Source organism: Alnus glutinosa, chromosome 8 (assembly GCF_958979055.1).
Source record: "Alnus glutinosa chromosome 8, dhAlnGlut1.1, whole genome shotgun sequence".
Lineage (NCBI taxonomy): Eukaryota > Viridiplantae > Streptophyta > Magnoliopsida > Fagales > Betulaceae > Alnus > Alnus glutinosa.
In genome coordinates, this window is record NC_084893.1 from 7,888,797 (window position 1) to 7,915,970 (window position 27,174).

General features: G+C 34.2%; 3 protein-coding genes across 3 annotated transcripts in view; 2 read left to right on the forward strand and 1 right to left on the reverse strand.

The window, feature by feature from the left end:
• The window catches only part of LOC133876073 (heparanase-like protein 2), a 33,188-nt gene extending 23,994 nt beyond the window's left edge, over positions 1–9,194 (forward strand). The window contains exons 3-9 of the mRNA XM_062314367.1: positions 4,619–4,805; positions 5,494–5,645; positions 5,947–6,180; positions 7,107–7,299; positions 7,407–7,532; positions 8,139–8,241; positions 8,883–9,194. Of these exons, the coding sequence (XP_062170351.1) occupies positions 4,619–4,805; positions 5,494–5,645; positions 5,947–6,180; positions 7,107–7,299; positions 7,407–7,532; positions 8,139–8,241; positions 8,883–9,194 (1,307 nt within the window). The remainder of the gene's footprint in view (positions 1–4,618; positions 4,806–5,493; positions 5,646–5,946; positions 6,181–7,106; positions 7,300–7,406; positions 7,533–8,138; positions 8,242–8,882) is intronic.
• A 9,233-nt stretch (positions 9,195–18,427) lies between these two features.
• On the forward strand, positions 18,428–19,006 carry LOC133874717 (uncharacterized). Its single transcript, XM_062312595.1, has one exon. It carries the CDS (start codon positions 18,505–18,507, stop codon positions 18,787–18,789), a length of 285 nt encoding a protein of 94 aa, XP_062168579.1. The 5' UTR covers positions 18,428–18,504; the 3' UTR covers positions 18,790–19,006.
• Positions 19,007–21,335: 2,329 nt separating this feature from the next.
• Positions 21,336–26,653, reverse strand: LOC133874716 (SNAP25 homologous protein SNAP33). The gene is made up of 6 exons (XM_062312594.1): positions 26,480–26,653; positions 24,824–25,420; positions 23,045–23,138; positions 22,710–22,840; positions 21,801–21,898; positions 21,336–21,611 (listed from the first exon to the last, which is right to left on the reverse strand). Exons 2-6 carry the CDS (start codon positions 25,313–25,315, stop codon positions 21,512–21,514), a joined length of 915 nt encoding a protein of 304 aa, XP_062168578.1. The 5' UTR covers positions 25,316–25,420; positions 26,480–26,653; the 3' UTR covers positions 21,336–21,511.
• Between the last annotated feature and the right edge of the window lie 521 nt (positions 26,654–27,174).

Consider the following 27,174-nt stretch of genomic DNA (forward strand, 5'->3'; position numbering starts at 1 on the left):
TCTTTGTGAAATGAGAGAGAGAGAGAGAGAGAGAGAGAGAGATATATTGTGAATAGCTTCAGATTTCCGGCCAGTTCCCTTATGCCATGAACACTACAAAAAAAATCGATGTTTAGTGTTGTTTAATTTAGCATTGCTTGTACTAAACAGAGCTAGATAGCGTCGTTTAATGTTCAAACGATGCAAAATTTAAATTTTGCATCGTTTGCTTCCCAAACTAAACTAATTTTTGTGCAAAAAATTTAGTTATATCTTTTTAGTTTATGGGGTTTGAGAGAGAGAGAGAGAGAGAGATCATGCGCAGGAGCTGCTTTGGAGCTCCTGAGAATTAGCTCCCGAAAGTTGAAAGAAAAAGAAGAGGAAGAGGAGAAGAGGAGGAGGATCTTTTTTCTTTTTCTTTTTCTTTTCTTTTCTTTTATTTTATTTTTCACATTAGCATCGTACAGGGTTCAAACAACACTAACAATTTAGCGTCATTTGAATAGTAAACAGTTCTAAATTATTAGCGGCGTTTCACTCTTCAAACGACACTAATCATTTAGTGTCAATTTGAACAGAAACGACATTAATTAATTAGTGTTGTTTGAACAACAAACAACGCTAATTTGAAATTTCGTCCCTATGTTTAGTGCATTTTTCAAAGTGACTATTCAAATGGCACTAAATGAAAAGTGTCGTTTGCCCAAAAACGACACTAAATACCCGTTTAAAAAGGCATGCATGTATATTTATCTATGCATAAGTAAAAAATAAAACTGAAGTGACACTTCCTTTCCTATAAGAATGAGATAAATGATGAGGTTTTGGTTTAAAAATCATGGAACGTGAGTTCAACAATCAATAAGAAAATGAGACAATGTGGATCTTTTAAAAAAAATAATGTGCTGCACATTTATTTAATTATTAATTGTGTTTTACTGCTACTTCTTTCAATTGAAGGGGAACTGGTGTTGTGTTTAATTCGGTTATTAATTAGAACAATGTAGTTAATTATTAATGTACGTTAGTAACGATGGCGTTGCTCCTACTTCATATATTTGTTCCCTTTTCTCAAAGACTAATAAATAAAATATTCTTCTTTTATATTTTATACCTGGTTAGTTTTATTTTTTCTAGATTTAATTTGTTCATATTTTGGTCCTCTTTTCTTGTAAAATCAATTAGCCTGGGTTCTGGGGTTTCTTTTTAACAAAAGATGTATCTAATTTGTTACCATTCTTATTGGCTTACAAATGAACAACCCCCCCCCCCCAAAAAAAAAATGAAGAAGAAGTTACTTTGTTCTTGATTTTTTTTCGTTTGGGTTTGGGATTTTAAAATGTAAGATTTGGAAAGCGTTTGGCCTTTAAAAATAAAAGTTTAGTCTTTTAAAATTGTATATTTTCAAAAAAAGCATCCATTGTCTGAAATTTGAAAATGCAGATTGTCTACGTTTTCATTCCAAACAATCCATTTTCTACGATTAATTTGGTTTTTAAAATTGCACTTTTTGTCTACTAACCGCAATCAAAACGCACTCTAAATTTGAAATTTTAATGAGTTTCATATCGGTTTGGTGCTGAAAAACGATGGCCATACAATTAAACAAACACGAGTAGGATCTTGTTATGCACGTGAGGAACATGATCGAGAAGACCAAATCCAAGGAAATAGCAACCGCATGCATGTAACTGCATGCAATACATATACGAAGATGTGTTGTGAGTTAACTGTTCTTTTCACTTTTTTGTTGTAGTGAATTTGCTTGCCATCGATCGATCCAACAATGGGATTCATGAGCCTCATCATCACCTTGTTTCTCGTCCTGCCTTCTCTCTCAGCAATGTTGATGGCCCAAGAAATGATTGTTGGTGATATTTTTTTTAATGCCAATACAACAATGGGTGAAACTGATGATAATTACATTTGTGCAACAATTGATTGGTTTCCTAGTACTACTACATGTCGGGATGACTATTGTATGCTGCAAAATTCATCTGCCATAACTTTGGTGAGTATATATATATATATATATATATATATATATATATATTTTGAAAAGTGTATATATATATGTCCTCTCATCTTCATTTACACAGCATGGTTTATATATATTAGTGAAATCCAAACAAATACATGATTATTCATAATGATAAATATAATCACTTAATAGATATGTAGACTTTTCACTTTTTGTTCAATTACCACTCATTTTTATAAGTTTAAGCTACTAAAAAAATGGTAAATTTAATCTCATTTGAATTTTAAAATCTTAATTAGGTGCACTCTTTTTTCGAGTTTGACTAATTAAGTAATTAATATAAAAAAATGAAGGGTTGGTTTATTTAACAATTTTTTGGAACATGTTTAATTAAGCCATCCATTTAACTTTGTATTGTTGCTATTTCACCAACATGAGTCATGTTAATTTCCATCATGAACATGAGAGTGCTTGATATGAAATGATTTGAATCACTGCTTATTAATAGGAAATGGTAAATTTAATCTTATTTGAATTTTAAAATCTTAATTAGGTGCACTCTTTTTTCAAGTTTGACTAATTAAGCAATTAATATAAAAAAATGAAGGGTTGGTTTATTTAACAATTTTTTGGAACATGTTTAATTAAGCCATCCATTTAACTTTGTATTGTTGGCATTTCACCAACATGAGTCATGTTAATTTCCATCATGAACATGAGAGTGCTTGATATGAAATGATTTGAATCACTGCTTATTAATGGGGTTTTGGCTTTTTCAGGATCTGGCTAATCCTCTACTAGCCAAGACAATCCAAGGTTTGTCTGCTTTGGAATCATTTAGAAGTTATTCTATTCAAGGCAATATTGAAAGAAAACATAAAGCTAAAAGAAAATAATGCGGAATAATAAAATAGACACAAGAATTTATGTAGTTCAGTCTATGATCTACGTTCTTAGGATAAAGCCCAAATGGCTACATTTTGCTTTTATTCCTTTATTATTTTACAATAAAAAGACTCATATTTATAGAAGGGTTGATACAAATAAGTATAGTAATCAAATCAACCTGATTATAATCCATCATTTAAAAGGTAAGTAACGCACAATATCATATTAATATATTTCTTATTAATATATATAGGAAATATATTCTCTAACAATTAAATTAAGTATCATTTAGAACAATGAATTAACTGGTTTAGATATAGCAAATTGATTGAAGATGCTAGAGTTATATTGAATTATCCTCAATAAGAAAACACTTAGGCTTGTTATCCAGGAACTTGTTCAGAAATACTGTAATGAAAGGAACATAGGAGTTTTCCGCTAGGCATTTGACCAAATAGGATTGTCCAGTTCCTATAGAACCTAGCACTAAAATACCCATAGAGGCTAGAGGGGGATAGGGCTAAGAAGAGCGAAAAGGGTTTTCCATGAGATGGGAAATGAAAACTATTAGCCCCACACGAGGTTTGTGAATAAGTGATTGTCTGATAATGAGCAAGGAATATCCGTCTTTCTGCTAAACAGGATGTATTGAACACATAATTCATTAGATACTTTTTATGAATGTCAACTAAGTATCGTAAGTAAATTGCTTTTAGTTGTTCAATCATTTGATAACCAGAGTCATTCTTTGATAAATGATCACTATGAGTCAGACTCAATAGAATTTGATCAATCCTTTTTTCTGTTGTTAAGGTGGAGAACTGGACCAAGAATTCTCTTTCTTTATCATCAATTGAATCACTGTTCGAGACACATGATTCTATTTTATCATCAATCCAATCACCGTTCACGTTTTTTCTTTTTCTTATCAATGAATAGATCTCTTTACTTGTATGACTTAGATGTCTCGTATTTCTCGAAAAAGCGATTGGATTGATGGGATTTGGTATGATACTTATGAGATCGATGAGATTGATATTCAAATATTTCTTCTTAGAACGTATTGATTTGACCCCATAAGTGGGACCACCACCTCATAGCATTTTGTTGCCAGAAGCATAACCCCGTACTTCTTCTATAGAATCTCCTAATTGTTCCAGAGCAACTAGAAAGAGATTCTTTAACTGTAAAGAATTCAATTCAGGGGTAGTCTTGAAGTGTGAATCGTGTTAGAGGGGAGGCGAATGGAATAGCTCATAGGTTAGTCAATTAAGCGCTTTCTCTTATGGACAAATAAATTCATATGGAGAAAGTCTTTCTTTGTATTCTTGACATTGGAACTGCTGAACACAGTATTCACGTTTTTCATATCAATGAAAATAATGCGTGACTGAATTCAAAAAACAAAAGAGTGATGAATTAGCTTAAGATGATAGGAAATATTAAATTTAATTATTTTAGTTAATATTCTAACACGTTTCTTCACATGTGGGCTCAAACACACTCTTAATAAGGGATGATCAATACATGGGTTGTTTAATTATATATTTAATGTATTGAGCCTCACTTATTTAAATGACAGGTAAACGGTAAAGTCAGAGTTTGAACTTATGGCCTCTAGCTTTAGCCATATTAAATCATATAGAAAATTATAGAAAATTATAAATTTAATCATATATATATATATATATATATATATATATATAGACACACACATACTTGACCTATACTTAACATAATATTGGTCTTTCAATGTTGTTGGATTTATAGCTTTCAGGAATTTAAGGCTTAAAATTGGAGGTTCTATGCAAGACCAAGTAATTTATGAGGTAGGAAGTCCAAAGTACCCTTGCCATCCATATCTACAAGCAGGAAACGATTCGTTGTATGGATTAACAACCGGATGTTTATACATGTTGAGGTGGGATGAGCTGAACCAGTTTTTCAATAAGACAGGGTAAGAGAGTACAAAACTATCTTGTTAAATGCTTTCTTATTAATAATTTTTTCTTTCCCAATTCGTGTGAAGGGGCACTTTGCATGGGTTCAAGGTTTACCCGATATGGGTGAGTATACGAAGTGTGACCATGCTTTGAAGGATTCCTCATCATAAAAATATGAAAAAACTTCACTTATAACCTCTGATCTTTTATCACTTTTGTAAAAATGTACCCAAACTTTAAAAAGTGTCAATTTAGGGTATCTATCTTCAAATTTTTTATTTTTTTATTTTTTTTCAATTTCAACCCTCCATTAGAATTTTCAATTAAATCCTATCAAAATTTCCAAAATACCATTCTTTTTTTAGGGAAAAAAAGAAGAAAAAAAAATCGCTAGGATTTAGGTGTTAGTTAGAATTTGCAAAAATACCCATGCCTAAATCTTTGAAATTCTTTCTATATTTTTTTTTTCTTTTTTTTTTTTCCTAAAAAAAGAAGAATGACATTTTGAAAATTTTGACAGGATTTAACGAAAAATTATAACGGAGGGTTGAAATTGAAAGATGGATACCCTAAATTGACACTTTTTAAAATTTGGGTACCTTTTTGCAAAAGTGATAAAAGATCAAGAGTTATAAGTGAAGTTCTCTCTAATAATGCATCCTTGTCATGTGATTTTAGTTTGAATATATCTTGTGTTTGTAGGGCAGTCGTGACAATTGGCTTGAATGCTCTCTATGGGAGGGAGAAACATGATAAACACATGTTTTGGGTAGGAGATTGGGACCCCAGTAACACTCAGGCTCTAATGAACTATACCATTTTAAAGGGATACCATATAGATTCATGGGAATTTGGTAAGTAGCCGTTAAATTACCACTAATCACAAAAGTTTAAGTTGATAGAAATGAATGAATTTAATAATTTAATTTATATATTTTAACACTTTCACTCACGTATTGGCTCAAAATACTCCTTAATAAGTAAGACTCAACACATGAAATATTTGATTGAAATTAAGAGGTGAATGATAGAAACTACAAGGTTCGAACTCACGACATTTACTCTAATACCATATTAAATCATGACCTATAATTATTTAATTTATATTTAACACTAACAAATGGACTAAGCTCTTTGTTGTTCCCAATATTGTAGGTAATAACTTGAGTGGAAGTGGCAATGGTACAAGAGTTGAAGCTGGACAGTACGTAAAAGATGTGATAAACCTTAAAAAAATTATGAATGAGTTGTATAGACAGTCCAATTACATGTCTACACTTGTAGCACCTGGAGGGTTCTTTAACCAGGATTGGTATATTCAGCTTCTTGAGGATTCAGGTTCAGACGTAGTCAATATTGTGACACATAGTATCTACAATTTAGGTGCAGGTATGCAACTATCTTACAATGCTGACGTATATGGTAGTCTCGTTACGTGCTCTTTAGCTTATAGTGTATTCCATTATCTTACAATGCTAACATGACAGTCTTGTTTACGTGCCCTTTAGCTTATCAGTTTACTCAATTATTTTACAATGCTAACATGATAGTCTCGTTTACGTGACCTTTAGCTTATATAGTCTACTCTATTATCTTACAATGCTGACGTACAGGACGGTCTGGTTTACGTTCCCTTCAGCTTATACAATCTCTTTCATTATCTTACAATGTTGATATGACAGCCTCGTTTACGTGCCCTTCAGCTTATACGGTCTACTCTATTATCTTACAATGCTAACATGACAGTCTCGTTTACATGCCTTTCAACTTATACAGTTTACTCCATTATCTTACAATGCTGACGTACATGACAGTCTCGTTTATGTGACCTTCAGCTTATACAGTCTACTCCATTATCTTACAATGCGAATATGACAGTCTCGTTTGCGTGCCCTTCAGCTTGTACGGTCCACTCCATTATCTTACAATGCAAATATGACAATCTCGTTTATGTGCCCTTCAGCTTGTATAGTCCACTCCATTATCTTACAATGCTGATATGACAGTCTCGTTTACGTGCCCTTCAGCTTATACAGTTTACTCCATTATCTTATATTGCTGACATGATAGTCTCGTTTACGTGCCCTTCAGCTTGTATAGTCTACTTCGTTATCCTACAATGCTGACATGACAATCTCGTTTACGTGCCCTTCAACTTATGCAGTCTACTTTATTATCTTACAATGCTGACGTACATGACAGTCTCGTTTACGTGCCCTTCAACTTATACAGTCTACTTTATTATCTTACAATGCTAACGTACATGACAGTCTCGTTTACATGCCCTTCAGCTTATATAGTCTACTCCATTGCAGGTAATGATCCCAATCTCATAAAGAGGATACTGGATCCTTCTTACTTGAGAAACAGCATAATAAACACGTTCACAAATATTGAAGGGATGGTTCAAGATTATGCTATTTGGGCTTCTATATGGGTTGGAGAATCTGGTGGTGCCTTTCAGGGTGGTGGTCGTCATGTGTCTGACAGATTTGTGAATAGCTTCTGGTACTGTTGGTTGCCTCATTGACTGTTTCTTCTTGTTCTTTCATTTTATCAATGGAAGAGAAACTTAATTACCCCAAAATGTTCTATTTCTTGTCTTCAAATTTTAGGTACTTGGATCAGCTTGGAATGGCAGCCAAGTACAACACTAAGGTATATTGCAGGCAGAGTTTGGTTGGTGCCAACTATGCTCTCCTCAATATAACCACAATGGAACCCAACCCTGATTACTACAGGTAAGAGAAAATGCTCATATATATATATATTTTGAAAGTATACTTTAACCTCCTAAACTATTGTCTTATTTTCATTTATACTTCCAAACTTTAAAAAGTGGCATTTGCATGTCAAATTAGAGACTTTTTTTTCTCACCAAAATACTCTTGAAGTTATTAAAAAATAAAATAAATAACTGTTTGAAAAAAAATTAAGGGAGCTAACATAAAAACGGCCAACAAAAAAATTAGGGAGCTAACATAAAAATTAAGGGAGCTAACAAAAAAATTAATAACTGTTTGAACAGTAAACGGCTCTAAATTATTAGCGCTAATAATTAGTTTTTTTTTTCTCTTTTTAAAAGATTTTTAATAATTTTAGGTTTTCCCAAATGGTAATTTTTTAATAACTTTCAGAGCATTTTTGACAGAAAAATGAAAAAGTGTCTAATTTGACACACAATAATAGTTTAGGGGGTCACAATGTCACTTTTAAAATTTTGGAGGCATAAATAAAATTTTGGTCATACTTTAAGGGGGCAAAATATATTTTTCCCTTTTTTTTTTTATTCTTTTCTTTTTAAGGGGGCAACCTTATCTAATTGAGCATTGTTTTCTTTTGAATAGTGCACTTCTATGGCATCGGCTTATGGGAAAAGGAGCTCTTGAAGCTAGTAGGCTTCATGATCAACCATATTTACGCCGATATATTCATTGTTCAAAAGGAAGAGTAATGCTCTATCATATGTGGATTTTTAATCCTTTTTTTTTTTTTTTTTCCTAAGCCAATAGGGAAAAGGTTACAAATGGGGGTTTTCCATTTTTTATCCGAACATAAGAGAAATGGGTGACCAAGTAGGAATATTTCCAAACACAAGGTTGGAAGTGGCCTATCGTGCTAAACAATGTGCACGGTAATTTGCACTCCTAGAGACTTTGCAAGCCTTCCAGCTATATAAAGAAAGAAAGTTAATGGTTATATAAAAAATAATGGCATCAAAATTCTAGTCTTTGAAAAGAATCAGATGGTGAATGGCAAGAATTAGATTGATAACATCTTCTTCCAAAATAAGCGAGTAGATCTCGAGAGAGGAAGATATTTGAGATGCTAAAAGAGCAGCTTGAACTTCACCAATAACGGCATCGGTAGTGGATAGACGTTTGGTAGTAGCATGGATAATTTTACCATTAGAGTCAAGGCAATAACTTTAAATCTTATTTTTTGATCAGTAGGTTTATCTTTAGGGAAATGCAATTTTGCATTTTCTCAGCATACTCGGACAATTTTCTCTTTTTATATTCATGACTGGTTGATCTTCTCATATATATACTAATTATAGCTATTGTGATCTTGTTGTGATCTTGTTACAGGCAGGTGTAACTTTTCTGCTGATTAATTTGAGCAAAGACACTGAATTCCTAATAAAAAATATCAACAACCACACGATCAATGGAGAATCATTGAGAGAGGAGTACCACTTAAGTCCAAAAGATGGGAATCTTCAAAGCCAAACCTCACTTCTTAATGGAAATCCATTGAATGTTACCAATGGAGAACTCCCAAGATTGGACCCTGTCTTTCGTGAAGGGCATGCTCCAATACATGTTGCACCTTTATCCATTGCCTTCATAGTCATTCCAAACTTTGAGGCTCCTGCTTGTGCAAAATACATTATAACATGAGCAATAAAAGGTTTGTCAAATAAGATATTATTTGAATATATCTAAAGTATATTTTGAATACTTATCTAATTGATGGCCTGATGTCAATATATTTTGGTGATGTTAAATATACTAGAGAAATATATGAACGAGAGATAGCGGAAGCATATAATGGACAGCATTGTATTGTAGTATATATAATAAGATTACATAGGTCTGTATTTATAGAGAGGCAATGAGCAGTGACTAGGAAAAGACTACATAAGGTAGGGAATAAAATAAATGTAACGACATAGGGAAAAGCGCTAGCCACATTTGCGCTATCACTCTAAAAGAACAAGTCAATTTAGAGCTTTCTTAGAATCTTTTATAAAGCTCAATTTCACCAAGTAACTAGGCAATGTGGGAGTAAGCACCCATAAGCATCTCCTATAAATCACTTACTCTATGTGAGCTACTCCTTATCTTCTCAATGTGAGACATGGGTTGTAATGTCCAAGACATTTCGTAATAACTAAAACACGAACTTTGGGTAAATAATTAATTAAAGTTAATTTAGTGTCTTTAAAATGTAAGAAAATATTTTTAGGCCTAAAGAAAAGAAATTACAAAAAGAAAAGAATTAAAGAATTAAAGAATTTAAATAAGAAAATAGAAAATAAAATAAAAGAAAAGAAATAATAATATATATATATATATATATATATATATATATATATATATATATATATATATATATATATATATATATAAAACAAAAAAAGAGACGTGGTGAGGTGCAAGACTTGCGCCCCACCACTAAACAAGGAAGGGCCACATGGCCCTTCAAAAGAAAAAAAGTAAATAAATAATAAAATGAAGAGAGGCGCACAGACGTGCGCCCCTCAAGAGAAAAAGAAAGGAGGCAGTATGCGTCCTCTCAGACCAGACCCATGAAGAAAAAGAAAAGAAATAAAAAAAAAAAAAAAAAAAAAAAAGGTGGGATTCTCTCTTAGTTTTTAAGGGAAAATCACGATCCACGAAGATTCAACAATCTGCTTCGGAAACGTGATCCTTGTCCTCGGATCTACGTTTTCACCGATCATTTTGAGGTAAAACACTAAACTCGTGTTTTTGAGATTTTTGGATTAAAATCTTGAAATTTGAGTTTAATTCTCATTGTTCTTTAGGTGTTTTGAGTTGTTGGAACTTGCTTAAAGCTACCCAAACCTTGGGTTTTGGTTTAGTGAACTTTTGGTAAGTTTTCCCTAACCCTAACTTTTGGGTATTTTATTTAAATGTTGTTTTATGAGTTTAACCCTAAGTAAATACTCATGGGTTAACATTATTGTGGCTAGATTATGGGTATTTAATTTAAATGGTATTTTGTAAAATTAACCCTAAAATTTTCTTATGAGTTAATATTATTTTAAATATGTTAGTGGATTAATATTTATTGTGATTAAGTTAATGAACATGATTTGGGAGTTATTATTATTGTGGTTATATAGCATTATTATGTAATGGGTTAGTGAAAATATAATTTGAGGATTAGTGTTTAATATTATGGATAATTATTTAGGATGTGATTTTTAATATCTAACCCTAAGCAAATATTTTTGGTTAGTATTATTTTGGTTTAGTTAGTGTCTAGCCCTAAACTAGTATTTTGGGTCAGTAGGGTTGTGGTTAAATTAGTAAATAAGGTTTATGGGTGTGTGTTTGGAACCCTAGAAAGATCTATGGATTTCCATGGGTTAGTTCTTGGGGCAATTTAAGAGCTAAATGTAAGTCCAATATTAGAAAAATGTTAATAATGTGCAACGTGTAATTTTACAGTGGCACATTGCAAGGATAATTTAGGAAACCTAGTTGAACCAAAATCCGCGCAGCCAAGATGAATATTTTACTTACTGAGAAAAATGTACTTGTACTTATTCAATAGATTTGCAAATGATATAAGATTTTATTACCGAACCGACAATATGTTGACAATATGTTTTGGATGTTTTAAGTAGTTTCAATTATGTTGAAATATCAATGATGTTTATGAATTGATGCATGAATGAAAGTGTGATTTGAATTGATTTGAAAAGTTTGATTGCCTGCTATTGTTGTGATTTAAATTACGCAAATATCAATTGATGAGTTGATGTGTTAAATTGTTTATGGATTTATATCAAAAGCATGAGTTAAAGATATGATCCATGAAATGAAATGTATTGTTTTAAGGCATGAGGCATAAGCATATGAACGCTAAACGTGCATCGAAGTGAGGTTCATAGCCCACATAAAACTATACATGGGTTAGATTCTCATGAGGTGCCTACTTGATTTAGATTCTCTTGAGGTACCCACGAGGTACTTACTTGGGTTAGATTCCCAAGAAGTGCTTCACCTTGGGTTCAATTCCCATGGAGTGCTTACTTGGGTTAGATTCCCTTGAAGCACTATACTTTGGTTAAATTCCCAAGACATAAAAAAATGAGAATGTGCATTGCATGAGCATATATAGCATTGTTTTATGAGTGTGATGTTTTTATACTATGAGTAGTTTTGCTGGACGTATTAGTACGCACAAGAATCTCAATGGGAAAGAGCTTATGTATATTTCTATCGAATGGTTGCATGATTTAAATGCCATTGTTTTCCAGCTTAAGGTCTACGTGCATGCGAACACCCTCATGTGTATGTAAGCCTAAGCTACTAAATCGAAAATATTATAGTAGGTGAGAATATATTTAGTTGTTTCCAACAATGAAACTTCTATGTATAAGCTCAGCTGCGTAGTATGCTTTAAATGTTTTCTATTAGTCGGTGTTTGCTGTATCTGCTATTGGGATTTTCAAACAAAAGTTTATAAAATTGGTAGCAGTTACAGTATATGCAAGACTAGAAAGAAAAGTCAATTCTTTGCGAAAACTCAGTCAATTTAATATCACTAAGGTCTCGGTATTATGTATTGAGACGGTGAACTCATCCTTTCACCTATACGGATGTGGCAAACCCCCCCCCCCCCCCAACAACCATATAGATGATGTTCATTTGGCTGCAGGTACTTCAAAGTTAGATGACAATGCAGTAGCACTATATATGGGATATTACGACTAGAGCTCGATGCGACAGTCGTAATGTGATGGACCACGGGTTGTCCATTCTTTTGGGTATTTTATATATGACTCGTGACATATGTGTCACTTATTCTTTTGTGTAACCATTCTTTTTTAATAGTTATAATGTTATTAAGCCTTAAACAAATAGACATGTGTATGACTCTTTTGTGTAAACAACATGTTTATTTTTAGATATGGTTTCCCCCTGAGTTAACGATTGTATCATTATGTTTTCCACTACATAGATATAACTTTGATTATCATGTGCATGTTATGAGGCATATGTCATATGTTGGCTGAGCGACATGCAGTCGTGCCACTAAGAAGACCCGTTCGTATGATTTCAAAAAAAAAAAGGGGTCGTCACATAGGCGTTACAATAAACTTGGGGAATAATATAATATTCTTAACAGGTGAGAGAACTTGTCATTCAATCATTCATAGACCGTATTAAATGCAAATTTATTTCTTTAGATAGTTTGATATCATTTGATAATATTTCTTACAGTAATATTATTCTTCACACCTATTTATTATACTCATTTCTTACCGACTAATGTTGCGTGTTTTAAGCGGCTCATGTCAATCACTTAAAAAAATAAAATAAAAGTCATTTAAAACACGCAACGTCAATCAATGTGAAATGGGTGTTGTAACACCCCAAAATTAATTAACTATGATAATTAACTTGGAGTGTTACTCGTAGCGCCTCAACACTAATTAACTCGTAATTAGTTGGAATTACTACATTTAACACTAATTATCAGAGTTAAATATAATGAAAAGAGGAAACACTTATTCGTCAAATATAAACACAAAACTTCCAAGAGAAAGTAATTCACAATAAACATTATTGTCTAAACTATACTATACAAACTTGCCTACACAAGCTTATCTTTTAGCATCTTCAACCTTACGAATTGCTCAAATCTGCTTTCGAGAAAACCTGTTAAACTGTAAAATACCAAGATGTTTTACTGGTGAAAAAGTAACTGCGTAAGACCGCGACTTAATAAATAAATTATTAAGGAACTTGGCATGCAATGAGCCTTATTTTACAGAATATATGCATTAGACTTTAGTAACTGAAAATGTCATAAAAAGAGTTGCTCAGTTATAACATATTTGCATGACAAAAACAGATTAACCATTATGTAAGTATTTACTTACCTTGATTGTTTATCCTCAATCCGAACATTTTAAAAGATTAACTTCACGTTTTTTCAAATCATACTCTAATATTAGACATATTTCATACTAAAATCTCTATCTTACATGTGAAACCATAATCATGTGTTTAGAAAACCCTTATCGTGCACTTAACCCTAATCAACATATTCTGACTTCATCGAACAATCGATCCTCGAGGTAGATGTTATGCTAATAGCTATATTTACTTAGTTTAATATATCAAAACCTAATATCAAGCTCAACCAAGACTCCTAATGATTTTAATGAGTCATAATATACATCATGCACATACATAATCAAGTATGGCCTTATACATGGCTTTAAAAACATTAAAAGAACTAGATTTTGTTGTTATAATCATAATCCATTGCTACTTAACAAGGAAAAGTGTCTTAAAGTACTAAATATAGATGCTTTGATACTATTTTAACATTTAAAAAAATAAAAAAATAAAAAAAATCTATCGTTAGAGTTCATACTTTTTTTGCAAGAATCAGCTTTCATTTCTTAAAAATGCCAACTTTAACTCATGTGAGATGAAAACAACTACTCATGCTTAAGTATGAAAATCATAGTAATAATAATGCATAAAAACTAAAGATTAAAGATTAAGTTAAGCCGTGTTATCACAATATATTAGCTTTTCAAAGCTTTGAGAAGCAAGTCCTCCAAGATGGCCTCTTTCTCTCTCTCTCTCTCTCTCTCTCTCTCTCTCTAGGGTTAAGTTAATTGGAACCTAAGTTAAATCTTTTTTTTTTTTATTAGTAATAAAGAGTTTTATTAAAAGTGTAAGGAGCCTCTAAGTACACCGGCAGTGTACAAAGAAAGCACCTAGCTAAAAAGAGAACAAACAAACCCAAAAGAACACCCAAGAAGCAGCCCACAAAATAAACCCAACTAAACCCACAAAGAAATAAACCCAAAACCCGAGTTAAATCTTTTTGCTGGATATATATGTAAATTCCCTATGAATTTTTTTTTTCTCTAAATGGACAAAAATGCCTATATATATATATATATATATATATATATATATATATATATATATATATATATATATATATATATATATATAATAATCGTTCTAAACACCATACTTAGTAATCACACGCATAAACAATGTTTGTGAATGCATTAATAACTGAAAACGTCTTCATATCTGTCTTAATAACTCATTGTATGTTTTATATATATAAAACATTGACTTCATGACTCATTATTTGTAGAAAACCACGTAAAGTGATGGCAGTATGCTTGGTGTTGTAGTATGGTTTACATTTAATAAAGATGCAATATTAACTAAATTATATTTTAAAAAGTCATGAAGTTCTTTATTCCAAAAAAGAAAAAAATAGAAATCCTATCGGATTCACTTTTGTATCAAACGAGCCTTATGTATTTGAATAGAGAAGCAAAAGAAATATTTTGAAAAACATGAAAGGATAAACTAAACATAGGAATCTCATATTTACAAAAATCTTATTAAATTCTTAATCATTTTCACATTCCCAATTGGACAAAAATTTCCTGAAATTTCATACAAACCAGCTTCTAATAGTGACATGTGTCTGTTGCATGTAAAAAGTACAAGGTTTTTTTAATTGTATGTCACATGCTTTTTTAATAGCTTAAAAAACATATATCACTTTTAGATGATAAAATTCAATTTGTAGAAAATTTATGTCCTCGTTGAAATACAGATTTGCAAGCATCACTGGTAGTGCTTTCACTGATGATTAAAAATAGTGATTTTGGTTTTGAAAACTAAATCGGCTTGAACGACTACGTAGATTTTAATATTTATAAACCACTCACAATAGTATGAATCTTTATACTATAGTGAGGGTGTCGAATCACAAGGATTGTGTATGTTGTTTTGCGTAATGGAATACTTAAGATGTTATCGAATTTAACCTTGAAAAGATATTTTGTTTTGATTTTAAAAACTAAGTTAACACAAACTAAGAACAATAAAAATGGAGAGACTTGAATGCAAAGTATAGGGAATTGATTTCACTCAATCCTCATACCAATGGCAGATTATATCTATCTTGGATTTCCTTTACATGCATAATACAAGCGCGTAATGATTGTCAATCACACGACGACCTCAACATGAAACTACTTAAGTTAAAAGGTAATAATAATCTATCCAGTTACACATTAATCATCCAACTAACATCTACTTATGAATGAAATATGCTCCCTAGCATAGACTATAAGACCTCTTAACAAGCATACATATCTATGGAAAAAGCATAAATCATCTTAGTTTTGCACGGATCATCCACATAAAAATTACATTATAATGAAAAAAACATCTTAAAAAGCATTTAAACTAAAATGATGTGGAGTAATATGTGTTCCCTAGCATGGTTTATCAAGTTCACATAGATTATGTCAAAGAGCATCATTACATAGTCATTGTTCCCTTAATTACAGAAAAATGAACGTTCAGTTCATTCAAGAATTGAAGGGTTCTTATAGACAAAAAAACCTTATTTTCAAGATTGAATATTGATTGAAGAACGTTTCACAAGAGTTTTGTAAACCTCTAGGCTATGTAATCATTACACATATATAGAAATCCAAAGAATAACATAATCACGTCACGGCAGTCGGATGGAGTTCCATTAATACCATATAATTAATTTAGCTACCCATGAAGAAATGAGATTCTCTTATTGAAGAAGAAGAATCCATTTCTTTAAGAGGAATTAGAAACTACAAATCAAAATTGCTTCTACCAACAATACTTACACAACAATTATTTTAATCTTTACAAAAAGGAAACTAAACTATAACTAAACAATGAAGAACAAGGAAATTGAAAAAGAAATACTAAAGAAAAGCATTAAAGAGACTAGGTTACGCTCTTTGGAATTTTCGGATTCCAGAGTTGTCTCAAAAAGAAAAGGAAACAAATACTAAAGAAATAAGAAAAGATTGTTGAAAATAAATAAGAAAAGAAATTGCATCAAAGTAAATCAAAGCTTTATTGAATAAAAACGGAATTAAAATGACTTACAAAATTAAAATAAATTAATCTAAGCTCTCTAGAAAATGTAAATGAAAAGGTTGCATCAAAGGATTGCAACTAAAAATACAAAAGAAAACTAATTATCAAAAACTATTTATCTCTCTCTCGGCTCTTATCTATTTATAGAAAATTTGATATATCAAATATCTCTCAAACAATCCATCTCAGCCGCATAAATGAAGAGTGTCGATATCTCATTTCAATCGCACAACTTGATTTTGAATTTTGAATAACATAAAGATTGTGTTGATATCTGCAGGTTTATCCGTAAAATTTGAAATCGCTCGATCGAATTCGCACGTCGATCAATCGATTTTAGATCGATCGGATGTCCTGTGTCGTACAATCGATTTTCGCTCGATCGGATATAAAGTCGATCGATCGAATTGTGATTTTAAGACTTGTCCGCTTTTCTCTTGGCAGGAACCTCTTAAATTAATCTTTTCAAGTCTACTTCTGATGATTTAAACTTGTTTCCAATTAAGACCTGAAAATAAGACAAAACACAAAAGCACACAAAAACATCATATTTACAACACAAACAAAGGATAACACGTGAATTAATGGGTCTTGAATAGAATATTTCAAGATTTATAAATCAAATTCTCCGAACCAAACAGTAGGGCTGAGCATGGGACGGGGAGGGGGCGGGGATACCCCTTTTTTGGCCCCGCCCCGCAGGGGTACGAGTTCCCTCCCACTAAAATCCTCCTGTATCAGTGCGGGGCGGTTGGGGATGGGGCGGGGATCCGCAGGTATGCGGGGATCTGCTAGGTTTCCTTTCTTTAATGCCGATCGCCATTCCGAAATTTGATTCCTTATTTCTTTGTTAAGTTCAACCCACTTCGGTGCACACCCGTTCTTTGAAAGGATTCTATACATGTTCTGATCTGCCCAAATCACACCCACGAAGGTCACACACCAGACCAGAATTCGTGTCAAACAAAGAAGAACACAAGAACACCCATTAATCAATGGTTTCAATTGCTGGGATTTTCACAAACCAGAATTGAACAAACATTCTCATAGTCTTAACCACATGATGGTTGATTAAAAAAGAACCGAAATTCTTAGTTACACGCATGAATTGCATAATTAAACTGAACCAAAAAATAATACAAAAAAGAAATTGACAAACCCAATTCTTTTTTAATGGGCTAAAAAAAAGTTGTTGAATATTTCAGCTTCTAATACACCCATAGACTGACATATATATGAATAAAGGAGACAGCCGATGAGGAGAACCTGACGGAGTTGCGTTGGCCACGAAGCTGAGGAGGGAGTTTACGGTCGTTGACGGCGTCTATGACGGTCGACAAATGGTCCGTAAGCTTCTTCTCCGTCTTGGGAGATGTGTTCGACGATGAAGGTGACGATGTTGATGAAGAAGAAGAAGAGGAGGAGGAGGCCCACCTAGGTCTGGACCCACCAAAGGCCACCCCCGCCGTCGATCTCTGGATCGGATCAGAGACCATGATCTCGGAGATGTTACAATTGTTCTCGCGAGCCGGATCACCATAGTTGACGAACACAAGTGGAAGCCTTCGGGCCTTCTTGAAGGCACTAGGGTTAGAAAAGATGAAGACTCTAGAAAAGATGAAAGTGAGGTGTGCAATTGTGCGAGGGTATACTTTATAACTTTTTTTTTCGATTTCTTTTTCTTCCCGGGGGTGGGGCGGGGCGGGTCCTCGGGGTCTTTTAAAACCCCAACCCGCGCCCCGCCCCGCACGGGTTGGGCAAAATCCAACCCGTACCCGCCAAAAAACACTTAAAACCCGTGTATTGAGGGGCGGGGCGGGGAGAGGCCTGCGGGTATGCAAGTTTTTGCTCACTCCTACCAAACGGCACCATCGCCTTTGGGCCCTATGAGTTTGCTTGCAGGAGGGTTAGGCCCAATCCAAACATAAGGAAAGCGAGCTGCGAGCGTGTCAGCTTTGGCCAGCTTCTTCTAGGCAGTCCTATACGATATCGCTCTCTCTCTCTCTCTCCCCTGCAGAGCAGTAGAGAAATGGCGTCAACTACAGCATCAATTGTACCGACGAGGTCGGAGGTGCTGTCGCTTTTCCGGGCGCTTCTACGCACGGCCCGGCAGTTCAGTGATTACAACATAAGGGAGTACACCAAGTGCCGAACCGTCGACGGGTTTCGCCAGAACCGGAACCTGACGGACCGGGACGTGCTCGCCTCCGCCTTCTCTGACGGCAAGGCCCAGCTCGAGATCGCAAAGAGACAGGCCGTCGTCTACTCCTTCTACGCTCCCAAGGTCAAGAGCATCATGGACATCAAACCCTGAAATCCAAGTCCCAAAATTTATGGTACTTCCTTGTCTTAGCTCTTGAGGACGGTCTTTTTCTTTCTTTGTATTTAAATTTTTGGCTAAATATTTTTTTGTTATTGTTATAGTAAAGTGACGATTTTGATTTTGGATTTATGGTGGTCTCTGAATTTACTGGATGATGGGTTTATTGAGTAATAATCATCTCTATGATTTTTATGGATTTGATAGCTTAGTTCGGCTTTATTTTGTGACTGGTATTTGAGTTGTTTCTAATGTGTTTTAAGGGTTTCATTAATGGGTTTTGATTTTTCTTGACGAGTTCTATGGATTCTGAGGAATACCCAGATAGAAGAAGTTAAGGCAAGTTATATACTAAGTGAGAGGAATTAGTTTGGGGTGTTGGAGGTGCGTTTTAGGATTAAGATGTGTAATCTGTGCGCGGTAATATGGGGAATTCAATTTGTTGAATAATTGGGTTTTGTATTATTTCGAATCAAAATAAGTGTTTGCACCTTGTTTGCTGATAGACTTATACAAAGTGAGAAATGTTTGAGCAGATATAGTTGTTGTACACTAATCAGTGTAAGTTACAGTAGACGTTTTAGGACTGTTTACTGAAAAAGCACAGGGTTTTCAACCTATATTTTTTCACATGATGTACTGGACTTATGGGGTTTATAATTGTGGATGGTGAACTCTTAGGGTAAAGGATTAGACTTTCAAGCTGGTGGTTTCAATTCAAAGTAGAATGTTCTAAAGGTTAAAATTTCATAGAAGTTTACTGGTGTATGGTTTATGGTTTAAACTTTTGGCTTGAGCAAGTGAAATACTTATAGTTGTCATGTGATTCATCGTTTTTCACTAGTCTGCACATACAACACATACGACGGGCTGAGCATCCAAGGACGCGCACCCACTTGAGAGACTTACAAGTTGGGCAATTTGTTTACTTAGAATAGTTTCTGTTTGTGGTTGAACAATAGAAATGTAGCTCATGCATGAAAAGAGATGGACAGGGGTTCCTTTGGTAGAACATTGCATGCATGTTGTAATAACCCATAGAAAGTACTAGTTAAATCTAAGCTATCACTGCAAATGGACTAGTCAAGTTGTTATTGAAACTCCTTGAAATCGTTCATAAAGCCCTATCTCACCTTGTAAAGAACTAATGTGGAATTTAGTACTCATGAGTATCACATTTGTAATCCACCTAATCAATGTAGGCAATTCATCTATTCAATGTGGGACTAGCTTTATGGAGTGTCACAATCTCCCCTCACTCAAATCATTAACGTCCTCATTAAGACCCATGTCTTGCAGTGCTTCATCGCTACATGGTGTTACTAAGTTACTCTGATACCATTCGAACGATATAGGAAAAGCGCTAGCCAAATTTATGCTATCACTCCAAAAGGACTGCTCAAGTTACAATTAGAGCTCTATAGGACTGCTCTATCTCACCTATTAAGGAATCAATGTGGGACTTAGTATCTATAAACACTTTTATAATCCACCCACTCAAATGCCATAGATCACTAATACCTAGCAACATCCAAGAGCTACTTCATTGTTGGAGGACTCAAGGGTGGGGACATCCCAAGCAGTCAATCTGTAAACTTATTCATGCATTCTTAATGTGGAGCATTTGGAAAGAAATGAATTGGCCCCTATTCGAGGATTGTAAGTCCAATGTGATTTGTTTAAGAGCCTTTTTGTTTTTTTTTTTTAAGATCTGTTTTGGATTGGGTTGTTCCTAACTTCTCTTTGAATATTTTAGATCTTGCTAATTTTTACGAAGACTTTTCCGTTTCTCTTTAATTTATCAAAGGTTGACAAGGTAGTGAATAGAAATAAGAGCTTCTGCCTGACTATAGACTTGGGGAGGCATATGCCAGGCCTTATAATTGGTCATGTATTTAAAGAGGAACAACACTATGACACTTCTCCTTCTCCTATGCTTCAGAGAGACTGATTGTAAGAGGGGAACATGTCCTGGAGCAACTTTTTTTTAAAATGCGACTAGAAATGGAATTAAGTGTGCCTAATGAAGAGTGGATATTCAAATTTCACTTAAAATTCTTTAGCACTCATTCTGGGGTCTGCCATATTTAAGGCCATATTGAAGTTTGGTGCTATCCAATAATTGATGTGGCTGGATCTTGCTGCAGAGGATTAGGGGGGCTTTTTGGCTGCCCTACAAAGTAAGAATATTTAAGTTTTAGATAAATTATACTTTACCCCTTAAACTTTAAATTAATGTAACTCAGAACTCAAATTGAAGTATTTGCTCCCTTCATCAAATTTCACTGTTATTTTGGATGGAAAAGGTTATATACACCATGGGATCCGGAAAGTACCGGATAGTAGCCGGATCCTACACCATGCATGTAAGTTTGAGCCCTTGCAAATAACTCTTGAAACCGCGAAAATGTCCAATTTTGATTATTAGGAAGTCGGGTTTCTATTTCAGGTCGTCTTCTAACGGCAGCTTTCCGGTGGTAGGGTTGGCACTTGTAGGCATAATCCCAGCAAAGAGGCTACCTTTAAAAATATCATGTTCATATTCAAAGAAGTATTAAGGCGTAAAATGGCATAAGACTGGAAGTAAGATCCTGGTATACAAATATTGTGTCAATGTTGTTTGTAGATGACAAAAGATTGTCTAATCCATGTCCATAATCGCATAACAAAAAAGAAAAAAAGAAAGAGAGAGTTTGAGCTCTGATGAATTTGGGCTCTACTTGTGAAGTAAATGACGAGCACGTCGATTACCCTCTTTTACACGGAAGCCCAGCACATCAACATCATCCTGGAGATGATCCAGAGCCTTGTTCTGGCTGCAATAAGCACGAGGAATGTAGTTAGATCTTTTCAGGATACAAAAAGGCAGAAGATGATACAGAAATTGACAGTTTCAAGAACATAGCATCCTTCCCCACTTTGTTTTGTATTTTTTTTTTTTTTTTTTTTCAAAAAAAATGGCTAAAAATCAAATAGACCAATGTAATTGGATCAACATAACCAACCTCCCAATTTCTGTCCCCATGTCCACAGCCATCCCCTTGAGCTCAACCAAGAGATTACTTAGATCATTTAGTCCATCATCCTGCTTCACCTTTTCCACCTGTAAACAAAATGATAAGATTAAATGAGAGATAAATAATGCGCCTGGAAAGCCACAAGAAAAACTAAGCAAACAGAATAGATTTGTGGCAGAATTTTCCAATTCAAGAATAGTTCCCATTAAACAAAGATGGCTAAATAAAAATAAAAGGATTTTCCTCTTTCTTTTGGGAAGAGAAAAAGGGAAAGGGATGATATTGAAGGTATGATATCGTGTGTTCAAGCTCAAGCCTCCGATATTTGAACCACAAGCACAAAACAAACCACTCTGTTAACATAAGTCGGGTATACAGGAAGAAAGAAAAAAAATAAAATTTATATGCCAAGCAAACAAAACGTATTGCAAGCATGGTTAGTTTTGGTTTGGGTTGGAGAAGAATCAAGAACCAAACAGTTTGGTTGGGAATCAAATCGAACTCGCCAAAAGAAAGAAAAATCCACAGAAGCAACATTTGGGTTGGTTCAATTTGTTTAATCAGGCTAGGCTGCCACCAGTCGTGGTTTAAATTAAATTACGAACTGAACCAATAACCAACCAAATTCCATCTCTTCCCTTTCTAATTGAGCCAACTCTGTAAACAAAAGTCAGGCATACACAACTCTGAGCCAACTTTAGTAAATTGATATACCAACCCATAATAGTGAAACACATGTTGAGTATGTCTGTTTACAAGTGCTAAAATGCACTTGTAATCAGATGACCCCTCAAAAATCAATGCAGACCAACTCAATGAGGGTGGTTTGATTGGGTTGTTTCATGCCGTCTTCAAAAGCCAGTAACTGTTGCTTAAATAATGAAAAGAAATACATGCCTCAACTTTCTGAAGTGCATTTGTTGGTTCAGCAGGTGGGTTTAGTGTGTTGGACCGTCCCCTGGGTGCAGAAGTTATGCCTAACTTCTCTCTCTGCTCCAAGTGGCTACCATTTCTTCTGGCTGAATTTTCTACAAAACCAAGTAATTGACACATTAAGAAAACAAAACAAAAGAAGAAAAAGAAGTAAAGTGCACACAAAGTTGTAAGGCAAACATAGTTCAGTCATTGCCAGTGTTCTTTTTCTCGTTTTCGAAAGCCAATTTAATCTTTAATATTTGAGGGGAACAAAATGACAGATGAGTCATGGAGAGTATAGAAGAAAGAAAATTAACCTCCTGTGATAACAGGGCCTTGTATTGGGCGTGTCTTCTTTGGCTTCCAAGTCTTAGAGAACATGCCTCCAAGACTACCCAGAAGCTTCTCACCCTGAAATAAGCAAAAACATTAATGAAATTGTCTCTTTCACTTCAGAAGATCAATATAAATTATAGAAAGGAAAAAAAAAAAAAAAAAAAAACAGGCAACAACAGCTTCAAAACCAGAGGACTATTGGAGTTGCCATCAGAGGATTGTGATACCAAAAGAAGCAATACTTAGTAGGTCAAGGCTAGTGAGAAGAATATACTAAGAAATTGAGCCTACAGGTCATCTGTCTTCACATTTTTAATTGATTTTCTTTTTATATCTTGGTATGTGATAATGTTTTAACTAACAATACTTTGCTTTTACTTTTGCAAATCCAGGAAGACGTGAAAAATAATCTATAATGAGAAACTCCACGATATGAAGTGAATGTAATGTTGCGGATGTATTTACTCGAGCGAGGGTGCTACAGGAAGAGAGGGAACAAACTTAATATCAATGCAAACAGGACTTGCTAGCAACCAGCTACATAACCACATCATTCATATTCTCAGACTGATAAATAGGACCACCTCCTATAATGGCCAAGCCTCAATATCTGAAACTCAGATCTATCAAGTGATCTCAAGCTCTCTTTCTCTCTCTCAAGATGAATTTTTTTTTCTTTTGGTTGGGGTGGGGACAATTGCTCACACAAATAAGGTCAAAGAATAAACATGTGAGTCTCCAAGAAGCATAGCATGCATACAATAGCTACATTAGAAATTGTGAAGATGACATTTGATAACTACATTAAAAATCCAATAGATCACCCACTCCATCTATCTTAAAAAGTACCAACTCTAGCAAGATATAATAACCTGTTTCTTGTTAAAATATTTATCTCGATGCCTACAGCATAGACTATTTTCTTACCAAAATATCTACATATTCTAGGTTATTTTTCTTTTTCTTTTTCTTTTTTTTTTTTTTTTTTGGGGGGGGGGGGGGGGGGGGGGGGGGACCGCAAAGCAGCATGAATGAACACAATGAGATGGTGCAGTTGAGGAGGGCGGTGCTGTAGGTAGACAGCGCAATAGTGGACTAGTTATGGTAATAATAGGGTTGTACAATTCTGGTGATATAGTTACCACAGCACCAGGTTAGAAATTGGTGGTACTCATCCTTGATTTGGTGTCCTCGATGTTCTTCCTCATTGTTTTCCACCCACGTAACTACATTTAGAAAGCATGGTGGAACTGAAAGGCTTGATAATTTTCATTGTATTTTGTGTGTGTGTGTGTGTGTAAAAGCTTGCTCAGTTATTAAAAAGGTTGAAACTAAAACTAATAAAAGTCATGACTCCTTTAGTTCTCAAACTAGGACGAGGATCAAAACCCATAAAATGAAAAGCTATTTCCCACACAGAGACATTCCTAATAAAATTCCTAAAGCATGCAAATTATATCCTAAATCAATGACTATCTACATATTATTATGAAGATTGAAGCGGCACAGATGGACCATATCAAAGACAATCATGTCATAGTGAACTGGTAAAACGGACAAATATTAAAAATTTACATGTAATAAAGGACGTAAAGCTCCCATGTCAAAGCCTATTAATTTCAAGATCAGTATTAATGCGGGTGAAGAACAGACGATATGCCAAGAAAATCTCAATGGAACATACCACTTTAGTTTTTTGTTTATTTATATGTACTATTTTCTTAAAGCATAAATTCTGATTTGACAAATAAGAGGCATACCCGACTAAGATCATGATCAATATCGGCAGCAACCATGTGGGTCCTGGTAATTTGCTCACCCTGCTGGTGCAAGACAACCAAAGTTTTGGTCGCATCCTCTCTTATGTCCTCTGCTATCTTCAGGCAGCTGTTGACTGACTTCGTGGTCTCCTCAGCCTTGTACACAGCAAGGTTCTCCAGTTCTTGCACTGATTGATTCTCTAATCCACCTGAGTCACGGAAATCATTCTTGTACCGGTTTCTCGCTGCTGAGGTATGCACATATGAAGATGAAGAAGAAGAGGTTGTTTTCCCCTCATCATCATCAAAAGGGTTGGTGCCAAAATTTGGTGCAAGTAGGTCAGGCTCAGAAGAAGTCCTCCTAGAGGAATTATGCTTTTTCTTAATATCCAAATCATCATCAAAAGGGTTCGAGCCAGAGTGAACAGGATATCCAGGGTCAACTGAGTTATGTTTAGCAATCTTCACAGGAGATTTCTTTAAACCAAACATTTTCCAATGAATAATATGCAGAATCCAGTCAGAAATATGACGGTGTACAAGATCTTGCAGATGAAACAACGATACTATAGAACTGTACAGAGATCAACAATGATCCTGTGGAAGCAAACAAGAACAATATGTGAGATTGTGCCACTAGTTACAAAGAGAGACAAATGAAAGCGAATAAGTGAAATTCAAAGAGCATTTAATATAAAAGCATGGAGTCTTCAAAACTAGAAAACAGCTTAATATTATAGCTGAGAAAAATCAAATAAATAAACCCAAAAGAGCAATACAGCCAAGGCTATCCATCACCACGAAAACAGGGGAAAAAAGAAAAATCATTACCACGAAGCAGGAGAGCTAGACATATAAAGTAAGAGTCCTAAAGCATGTCCCAAATTCCTATAGCAAGAGGTGATATAACCAAGGCAATCATGAAAAGTTAATCATGGTTTTCAAATTTATATTTTTGAAAGAAGAGATGTTGTGGGACACTTTGACAAAAAAAAAAAAAAAACTCTATTATCAATTTTATTAGAAATAATATAAGCACAATCAAACAATCAACATACCCATATGCTCTGCTAGGTGGAAAGGAAAATTCAGGGGAAAAAAAAAATTCTTGAATAAAAAATTTATTCATCATGTGAGAACCCAGAAAACTAAAACCAACTCTAGGATGAGCCTAAGACAAAAATTTGACTTGGCTGGCATGACTTTTATTCTCTAACTGCCAAAACAATAAAAAACATAAAACCCAAAACTTTGATTTCCCTTTTATTTTCCTCCAATTTCTCACCAACCAAACAGAGGATTAGGAAAACAAAATAACAAAAATAGCGCAACCCATGTAAGATATCAACAAATAGTACCTGAATTCCAGAAGTGAGAATTCAAGAACAAGTGTAGAAAATGATTATAAAGCACATACATACTGTTATACTGAGTTAAAAGGAAACATGGGTTATGTTTTGTTTTTATATCCCGAAAGAACTAGGAAAAAGAAAGGAAATTGGCATTGACCGAGCGATAAAAGCAAGAAAGCAAAGAAGACAAACGCGAGAACCCAGATAGATAGAAAGATTTAAGAGGTTAAATAATCAAAACCCAGAAACCAAATCCATCCAAACAATCAATAATCATCGCTGGTGAGCAGCACAATCTGGGTACCTCAGAAGTTCCACCAAATGAGGGAGATAGCCTCGCAAGAATGAAGAGTTTGCACCCGCCCACAGTCAATATATGTGTGAGAGAGAGAGAGAGACGGCTTCAAAGGAGGACTTTTAGCAAAAGCGTGGGTCAAGCGAAACACAAATCGCGTCACGAAAAGTCCTGAAGGTTGGAAACTGACATGAAAGTTCAGGGATGTCCACGTTAAAGCGAGAAAATCTTCACTGTAGACGTGTTTTTTTTTAAAATAAAAATAAAAAATAAAAAATTATTGTGGTTGAATAATACAAATCAAATTATAAACTTGATCACACCCACCTACTCTTCTCTTGATTTTCTTCATTTTTTTTACAAGTTTTTGGCCGGTAAACTCTATTAATTTCTCTCATCTCTTCCAGATTAAGGAAGACTAGTTCAACTAATTTGATTTTGACGACTTCTTCCTATAAAAGGTAAGACCTTGGCAAAGTTGAGGCTTGCACAATCAAGGATATTAATAAACCATCAACATTTGATAATTTGTATGCTAATATTATCTAGAAACTGACAAAAGATAATAGACAAATGTCACTTTTACTTGAGTATGAATTATTAGGACAAAATATATGTGCTAAACAAGTTACTAACTTTTGTGACTTAGCATTTGTATTTTGATGATTACAAAAGTCTATCTAACCAATGGGTACTTATTAATT